The sequence below is a fragment of the Rhipicephalus microplus genome, chromosome 1 (assembly GCF_043290135.1).
Source record: "Rhipicephalus microplus isolate Deutch F79 chromosome 1, USDA_Rmic, whole genome shotgun sequence".
Lineage (NCBI taxonomy): Eukaryota > Metazoa > Arthropoda > Arachnida > Ixodida > Ixodidae > Rhipicephalus > Rhipicephalus microplus.
The window spans coordinates 268,083,904-268,093,543 of record NC_134700.1 but is presented as its reverse complement, the minus strand read 5'-3'; the positions used below and the strand labels follow the sequence as shown (position 1 = coordinate 268,093,543).

The window sequence follows — 9,640 nt, the reverse complement described above, 5'->3', positions numbered from 1 at the left end:
GCGAAATGATGAAAATGCAGGAACTTTAACGCCACGGCGAACACGTCTTTTATGCGGCCGCCATACAAAAGGGCAAGTGCAAGTTTGTTTGTTTTTTTTTCGGCGTTGTACTTGACCTTGCGTACATTCTCTACAGCGTTGAGGCACTATGATATTACTGCAAAAAAAAATGCAATGGCGAAAAAGCATTGGGGTTGGGGTGGGGGGAGGGGGGGGAGGCTAGGTGTGCCACTGCCTGGCTAGGCTCCTGGTGTCACGATGTATCGTACAACCTCCACTTTCATTGTAACCTTCTCCAGCACTGTTCTTTGTTTTACAGAGAGCGTACGGAACCTTGCGGCTGTGTTTTTACAATCGCGAGGGCGGTCCGCATTGACAGTGGTAAGAATGGCGATTATGCCACCACTTCATTCCTTAAGAAACTTTCGCCCAAAGAAAACCTGAGGCATTGATTGAACAATACTTCATGCATTTAGATGCATGCTTGTCTGCGACAGCTCCACTTCGGGGCTCTTATCGGTTGGATGAGGGTACACTGCTCGTCTCTGCCATGTACTGATACCGTTCCCGCTGACGGCGCACACGAACACTTCATGACGTCACAGCTCCCCTCTCTTAAATCTACGCGCTGGCTGTAACGAAACATCCGCGTTCACTTGCACGCTGCGCTTGAGCAAGGCTGGCTCAATCAAGCTCGCGTCTTCCATTCAACGCGACCGTGTGGTGTTTACGTGAACTCGATGGACCGATTCCAGCTAGACAAGCAAACTGGATCTGCTTCTGTACACAGTACATGTGTACACACTATTTCTACGCAAGCATGTCACCTGGAAATATCGGTCACGCGGAGTTGTGTTCCTGTATTGTGCTGCTTATAGATTGGCGTCAATAGGTGAAATCCGGACACATTTACTTACACGATGACAGCCAAGTGATGACGTAAGCTCGATGCGTTGCCCACGTTCGGTAACACTGTACGACGTCCGCTTTCTGACGAAAAACGCATATGATACGATTCCTAAGGCAGCGCAGTCTAACAGATCGTTTTGGACACATGGCATCAGCTACAGCATTCAGTTGCAAACTGCAAGCACTCGGCGGCAATTGTTAACAAGCACAACTTGCAAGTATACATCATACCACGGAAAGCTGGGATACGATAAATGCATGCGCCCCCATCCTCGAGCAGAAGACACCGAGTCAAGCTATGCGGATCTCGGATTTCCCATCAATGCCGTACGTCGCAATGGTGATTAGTGCGATACTTGACTGCCACACGAGAACTCCGTGCGAATGAGTAAAAAAAAGCACAAGACTCGAGGACGTATACTGTTTGCCAAAAGTGATTACAAACCCGTGCAACGCACGAAAGAGCTATCCAAGAAACTGGCTTATGTGCGCATAAACGGGAACGATTTCAAGACATTGAACAACGTACGAGCGTGCGGGCGTCACTTCATGAAAGGCAAGTCATGCTTCCAAATTTTGTGTTAAGTTGTTCCACCAACCACGTGCGACACCGTGGACTCGGACACTGAAGACACGGAGGATCCAAGTTCCCAAGTCAACACTGCTTTGCTGCAGGCTGCATAATGTCCCGAACGATTCTACTCCATTATCAGCGCAAGACAAACAATGAAAACACACGGACTACGCCAATCGATCCACCGCACAAACGTAAACACGGCGCGGTCACTGAGACGTGTGTGCTACGAGGGCTCGGTAATGGCGGACGGATGGCAGGAACTGGCGTTACTTGCAAGTTATGTATAAGACCTATTGCACAGTTAATGTCGGCTAGCTGGTGCAGGCTAATGTGTGCCAAATATGACAGAAAGAAAGAAAGAAAGAAAGAAAGAAAGAAAGAAAGAAAGAAAGAAAGAAAGAAAGAAAGAAAGAAAGAAAGAAAGAAAGAAAGAAAGAAAGAAAGAAAGAAAGAAAGAAAGAAAGAAAGAAAGAAAGAAAGAAAGAAAGAAAGAAAGAAAGATTGTTACCCTGCATTAATGGGCAAGAAAATGGCGAGTACAAAGAAAAAGAAGAGATAGAAGACGGCCACTGAACGCACACAACAGTACCAGTACGACTAAATCGTCGCTATTGTTGGTTGCTGCCGACTATCTGATGTTATAACGCAGCATAATGTTTTCACTCAATCTCTGCAGGCAGACTGAGTTGTTTCTCAACTTTACTATTTCACATGCAGGGTTCAATGGTACAGGCAGTTCATCTGGTATCATCTATGATCTGTTCTTCACACCGCGCACACTTGTCGCTTTCTTCCCTTTGTCTTCTTCGTCTTCATGAGAGCAGAGGCATATCAGGACGATGGTGACTGAGTTGATGGCCGCACGTTTTTCTGCAGCTCTCTTAGCTGTCTGAGAAAACCGTCGTTGGGGCGAACGACAGGCCTCGCGGTGCGCGCCCTCTCGAGGGCCTCGCGAAGATCCATTCCACGACGAAGTATCAGGAAGGCCAGCACGAGCGCGCACGATCTGCACGTAAAGAATGCAAAGTTGTGTCTATCGACGCGAAGACCCGTAAGTAAAAAAGGAAAAAAGTGGCTTTTCGCGGTTTTACACAGTCGATGTGAAACGCGCTACATTTCGACGTCCGGAACTCCACGTCATGTCTGATGTGCAGAATTCAAAGGAAACGTAATTTCAGATAAGCATACCAGGTAACGAATAAAGAGAGACGAACAGATAGTAACAATTGCTGGTGCTTTATGTCCCAAAAACACGATATGAGGGACACCCTTATAGTGAAAGGAAACTAACACCCGTATTCACAAGCGCGAAACGACACACGTGCACGAATAGGAATATATAAACACACAGCGGTATACCAGCAACAAAACGTTTATTTTCAAAATAAGACTGCTTAAATGTCATAATCGCCCGGCAAAACAGTTCAGGACATGGGATCATTCAGATGTGTGATCGACAATGTCACTCTTTACCTTAACGAAATCATAACAGATAATACCATGCACCACCACTTACGCAGGAAACACTATCTCCTTAAGTGACAATGCATATTGAAGGCTTGTTGATGCACAAATCACCAAGTGCGTCGATAAGTTCAGCTTCCGCGATAAAACGAGTCCTCTTATCCTTATGTCGACCAGCAATGACTGTTCTGGAACAAAGGCCAGCAACCGCATGCGCGAAGGCGAAGAGCGAGAAGCCCTTCAGGCGTCAGTTTATACACATCTTGTAATTGTGCCCTCTCTGTCACTCATTAACACAGCTGCTGGCTTGGCCGACATATTGGTTCCCGCACGAGAACGGAACGCGATAAATAATGAACATCTTGAACCCGACAAATTTGTTTGTATGCCCTTTTGTGCACAACCCCTCCCCCCCCCCCCCTCCGAGATAAATTTTTCATGACGCACAATTTCCCCAGTTTATATCAGGCGCTGAAAATAACCACCCTAATATTACCGCGATTACCCATCTTCTTGAGCTCATGTGACCGCTGGTGAACATATGGAATTATAGTCGTGCGTCTCACCTCTGGCGTTATATGATCACGAGCGTTATATAGGCTGGCTTGCACTTCCGCGAATTCTTTCTACTCTTTTTCAGCAGCAGAAACTAAGGTAATTTCGTAAGTTAGGTAGATGCTCTAACAGCGAACATAAATCATTGATCAGAGGGCGATGTGCGCAAAAACAAGCAGCGACTTGCATTCACGTGAGCAGCGAGTCTTGATGCCGAGATATACGAAGCTGTTTGTGCTCCACAACACATTCATTTAATGGCAGAGTTAACGCAATAAAATGTTAAAGTACTTCTTTATTAGTTTACTTAGAACAATATCGAAGCTGTCCAATGGTACACGGCTAGAATTGATGTCTGACTGGGCTGTGCCATCTATAGTAGCAGCACACAGACGACATTTACAACCATCAAAAGCACAAGTGTAAATTAATCACTACACTTCTTTTACACAGATGAAAGTAATGAGTAATTTGAATGATCATTCTGCAGGCCGAGAAGGAACGAAAAACAGGGAGCTCCCAGTTTGAATTAACTGTAAGTTCGAGTTAACCGAGTTCAAATGAACGATCTTTTACGTACACGCATATGCGCAAACAGCTGTTCGTATACGCTATAGCCAACGGTATCAACCATACGCTCCCACGGGCTATAAATGTGAAATGCTACCACGTGACTTGATGAAGGAATGACCTTATCACTGCGTGGTCGGCTTGTCTTACAAGCCTACAAAATGGACACCTTGGTTACGCCTTATATTTCAAAAATGATTCTGTAAAGTTTCGTACTGTAAATTTTCGGATTAAATATCATTATCAGTCTCCTGTATCACGAATGAAGCAAAATACGTCAGGTCCCAGTTTCGAGTGACAACTGCCACATTCTGGCAGCATCGCAAAGCGTGGGTAAAAAAGTACGGGCACCTGGACACGCCAGCGTTGCAGTGCACAAGCACGGATCCACCAGATGAAAGCGCTTCATCGATGAAGTCGCACACTTTATCAATGGTGTCACGCGTGAGGGTGAAGTCCGGAAGGTCCAGCAGTTCCAGAGCCAGGTAAGTCAGGCCGCGGTCTTTGTGGAAGTTGGGCACTGTTGTGGCGACCGCGTTCACGACGTGCGTCACAGCCAGAGACTGCAGCAGACACCAGTCCGCAGCGGCATCCTGCGAACCTTAGAGAACGTCAGCACTGTTACGGTACATGCACCATCAACCTATGCGGAGCACAAACGGCTCGTTCCTTAACGTTTTCGGGAGTGGTGTGTGTCACGGACTGAAACGCGAAAATTCGTGGCTGTAAAATGCTCGTACTTTCGTTTCCAGCGTCTACAGTTCGCGTCATGAGGGGGAGAATTTCGACACGTACACTTACATCAGCGCCATCAAACAAGAAGAACGACGTGACTAGCTCGCTTGCGCGGCCGCGTGGCTATACGCGCAGTGATATCAGGGCTCCGCGTACGAAGCGATACGCTTCTTTCGCACTGATTCATGACAGTGATAAGTAGACACACAGGTCAACGCTTCTGCGGCCGATAGCAAATCGCGTTCATCGCACAGCCACCACTATTGTCGCGGCCCAGTCGAGACAGCACAGTCGGGCAACTATGGCCGCTTGTATGCGGCACCTTACGCTATCTTTAACGTCGTTTCGGAGGGCTCTCCTGAGAGTGAGAGAGAGAGAAAGAGCTTGAAGAACGCTCTGAAACGACCAGTCAAAGATGGCATTAGAATCAACGTGGGTACCGTAGTACTGGCACACTACCAGGCTTGTCGCGTGGTATATTTCATTTATTTCGCAGGCATTTGTAGTTAGCAGAAAAAGACTTATTGAATGATTAAACGATATAAAACTCAAAACTGTCTAGTCGTATGTTATGCAAGTCAATCTGCAACGTTCTAATTAGAATTTTGACCCATATTCGTTGCCTTAAAACTTAGTTAACTAAAGTGGCATAATTAGGTAATTAAGAATACACAAAGCAGCCTGACTCACTCCAGGCGACAGTCAGCAACATGCATTTGGTCGCAATGTTATTGCGTGTGTCCGCTTGTTCTTAAACTCTGGCTAAAGATAGCTGGGAAACCCTGTATAGTGACCGTAGTGTGCGTGCACGACAAACATAAAAGACGTGTTGAAAGAAACGACTGGCACGAAACGCATGCCATGTATGCCATGAAATGAATGATAGCATGGCGTAGTGCATGCGATCATAATGGGAACTGACAGACAATAGACCTCATACTCTGGAGTTTTGCGGACACGCAGCGCCACCTGTCGACGCAGTTTTGAGTAGTGCGAATCCCGACTCCCTTGCACATGTAACTTAGAAGTGTGGCAGCTTGGGCTAGTTGGTATGGCATGACGATAGTTATAGCGCGAGAACAAAACGACGACACAGAGACTTTCGTGTCCTTCTTGTCCCTGTGTCATCGTTTTGTTCTCGCGCTATAACTATCGTCCCTTGCACAGTTTGCTGCGCAACCACGTGCAACTAGCGCGTGCGAAATATGGATTAAGAAAAATAATGTGTTTGCGTATTCAATGCGTATTCAAAACACTGAGAAAAAGATCTACGAACAGTTTTCCACTAGTCGAGACGCGTCACTGATCCGCCATCAAGTGCTTGTTTGTTCACTCTCTGGAACTACAGAGAAAATAAGAGCAGACGCAACAGTTCCGCACTCTTCGAAAAAAAAGACCCCAGTCGACGCTACTGTTGCGTTGTGCATTGCCACGGACGTAAAGGACTTCAATTTTACTGACTTCTGCAGCTTTCGCGAAGCAGAAACGGAGAGGGCGCTCGATACGGGACGTTGCGACCGTGTTGGGTAACCAAATTACTCGCGTTCTCTTGAGCCGGTCGCATGAAAAAGTGGGAAAATGCAGATATCTTTTTGTTGTTCTGAGTAGCATTGACGGACAACCGTGCTAACTTTGATTATGAAGCTTAACAGGGCCTCTGACCGCGGTGCGCGCCGTGCAACAGTAGGCAGGTGACGCGCGCGATATGCATCGCACACGTACGCGTCTTTTAATATATAGGAAATACGAACACGTACTATTGGCGTCAAATGAAACCCGAACAGCGGAGCGCGTGTTTCAAGCATTAGAAACAGTATAGTGCTGGCCGTCCAGTCATCACCATCGACAGGCGTGCACATCCGGTTTGGCAGCACTGCGCAATCCACCCTACAGTGCGTTATCTCCGTTTCTGCTCTAGCTTTCGTATGGTGCTACTGGTGGCCATCGTGGGCGTGCCAAGCGCTTTTGATCGTATCACTCGCAATTTCTTGCTTTTACTTCAGCATCGCAATGCAATCGGTGACTTGGCACGATAAAACAAAAAGATAAATATAATCGGTTTGTGGCTAATTTCCAAACGATCGTTGTATCTCGTTCGCCATCGCTGCTTCACATCCACCCTTCTTTCAGAGACCGACCCGAAAACGCATCACTTTAACTCGAAATGCCGAGCGTTTCTTTGGAAGAGAGAGCGCAAAATGTTTCGCTTTACCGGCACGAAGTGAAACAGCGTGAAATTGCCAGCATTGCGAACCGACTTTTGTCTACTATAAATAGAATTAGCCAGGAATTCCATGATGATGGACTCCGTGATGACAAACCGTGCTACGATACTCGCCTTCGGCTGCAGTAGCTTAATATCTGCTTTTTTTTTGTTGCTTTCAAATACCATACCTGGAACACAAGCAGAAATATTGCGCTATAGGGGGACCGCGCAGTGCTGCCACACCGGATGTGCGGGCCTGTCTGTGCCAATGACTGGCCGACGGCACGCACTATGCCGTTTATAAGGCTTGTGCCACGCGCTCCGCTGTTCGCGTTTCATTTGATTCCGATAGTACGTCATACAGGTAAATCTTAAAGCGATCGCGATCACAATCAGGTTGTTCTTGCCGCTGGTCTCCGCGATTGCTGGAGCTATCTCGGAGGCCTCGGTTTTGCCTTTCGTTTTACAACGAGAAAGTGGACACGCGTGTATAACCATTTGTAGTGCCTACAAACAGAAAACAACCATCAACAGAATATTCTAGCATACGTAATAAAGCAGTTCAGCGCACAGGAAACGCGAGATCGACGGAGAATGCAGCTGCAACGGTGAAAATTGCCAGGGTGATTCGTGCCAGATAAAGCGAACTTCGATCGTAAGATAGATTGTTCGTGTTAGCACTTCATCACTTTCGTTCAAGTAAAGTGAACGAAAAAATAACTTGCCGCCGACAGAGAGAACCTGCAACCTTCTAATTACGCCTCCGATGTTCTACCAATTGAAGTACAGTGGTGGTCAGCGCCACGTCCACTTCGTAGGAAGTGTTAGTTAGCGCCGATAGTGAGAGCGGTCGTTTTAATATGGATGACAGCAATGAATCCCATAGTGCGTGCAGACTTTTTAATATGGATGATAACAATGAGTGCGATAGTGCGTGTGGTGTTTTAATATGGATGAGACACCAATGAATGAAATAGTGCATGCGGACGTTTCAATAAGGATGACAACAATGAGTGCGATAGTGCGTGCGGTATTTTAATATGGATGACAACAATGAATGCGATAGTGCGCAAGGTCGTTATAGTATGAATGAAAGTACTGCATGCATCCCAAGCCATGCCGGCATGGTCGCTTTCTGCAACTATGTGAGCATGAAATATCATTAGTAACGTACGGTCTGCGCAACAACGAACTTTTTTTTTTTTAGCCATTCCCTCTCTATGCACAGTTAATCCCACCTGACCACCTCCTTCACCCTCATCTGTGTGTGTGTGTGTGGGGGGGGGGGGGGGGGTCCGTGCAACAACGAACTTTCTTTTTTTTTGCAATTCCCTCTCTAGGCACAGTTAATCCCACCTAATTACCTGCTTCACCATCATCCCCCCTCTTTCTCGCTTGGCCATACGAAGAACCTTCGCGTCAAGAGCCTAAACATGTCCGTCGGCGATTGCCGTAGCCTGTGACGTTGAATGATACTCAACGGCTTACCTATGTGAAGTCCGGGAATCACTTCTCCCACCTGAAGATCTGGTTTAAGGTCGGGCACAAAACCCATTGAGCCGTCAAAACGAGGCGTTGACACGATGCGCGGCTCTCCCTTGGAGTCGCGCACCTCTACGAACTGTCGGCCGTCTACCGTCCTGACGCTCGTCTTCACCTTCCTTAGCGATTTTACATCAAATGACGTAATGTCATCCATGTAGTTGTAGATGTGATGGTCAGTAACGGCTTTGTAATGCTTGCATCCACTACTCAAAACGAGCACGTTTCCTTAATGCAAAAAGGTGCGCTGTGCCAGCCAGTTTCGAAAATGAGTAGGTAGAACATCATCTTATAGTTTTTGAACTGGCCAAGCTGGTCATTTGGAAACATCGGCTTTCTCGATACCCTGTTTTATTTAGTCACGGTCACGGCATTTGGTAACTTGATCAGCAAACGTACTTGTGCCCACCAGCGACACCTACAATCAAACTCGTAAACAAACGTTATTGTGCAACGGTGTTGTGCTGCCACCTATGCTAAGCGAGAAAAATCACTTCTTGCCGCCAATTTTGAACATTGTAGATTAATTGGGTCTAGTTTACTTGCCCACGTGCATTTTAAATCTCTGGTTAAAAAAGACAGCTATGTAAGGGTTCATATATAACGTAACCTATTACTAACTGGCCCCACTTGTTTTTTTTTCGTGCTTTTGCATAATTCCTCCAAACGATGCTGTGTTACGCAGGGCGCCAGACTTCTGAGAACTCCATCGACCCCAGCATACCATGACCCTATGTCGCTTTGCAACGTTCCATTTCAAATTGTTTTTATCGCGAGTCACGCCAAATAAACGATCAAGGTCTGAAGACAATTTAAAGATTCCTGTTGTGCGTAGAAGACGGGAAAATTTATTTTGTGTATTTGCAATGACACCCCGGAAGGGGGGTGGGGGTGGAGGGGGACAGCTGGACGATAGATAGGATAGTTTTTGTATTTATGATATCGCGATATGTGATGAGATCGAGCTAAGTGGGCTTAGACATCACGATGATCTTTTTATTGTGAGCTTTTTCGTTAATTTTGCGAAGTAAACTTCGACAGATAATCTTCGTAATAAAAAGAAGTTTAAGGGAAAACCTTGC

The 9,640-nt window shown here is 46.4% G+C and overlaps 1 protein-coding gene across 1 annotated transcript; it reads right to left on the bottom strand.

The window, feature by feature from the left end:
* Positions 1-2,168: 2,168 nt before the first annotated feature.
* Positions 2,169-8,938, bottom strand: LOC119187314 (dual specificity protein phosphatase 19). The gene is made up of 3 exons (XM_037435485.2): positions 8,505-8,938; positions 4,427-4,676; positions 2,169-2,492 (listed from the first exon to the last, which is right to left on the bottom strand). The coding sequence occupies exons 1-3, from the start codon at positions 8,713-8,715 to the stop codon at positions 2,318-2,320; spliced, it is 636 nt and encodes a 211-aa protein (XP_037291382.2). The 5' UTR covers positions 8,716-8,938; the 3' UTR covers positions 2,169-2,317.
* Positions 8,939-9,640: the final 702 nt, after the last annotated feature.

Excerpts from the sequence above, each read along its gene's own strand:
- LOC119187314 (XM_037435485.2), bottom strand. The coding sequence starts at position 8,715 with ATGGATGACATTACGTCATTTGATGTAAAATCGCTAAGGAAGGTGAAG. Across the intron at positions 4,677-8,504 it reads GATTCCCGGACTTCACATAG|GTTCGCAGGATGCCGCTGCG; the intron begins GTAAGCCGTTGA and ends ACGTTCTCTAAG. Across the intron at positions 2,493-4,426 it reads TGCAACGCTGGCGTGTCCAG|ATCGTGCGCGCTCGTGCTGG; the intron begins GTGCCCGTACTT and ends CTTTACGTGCAG.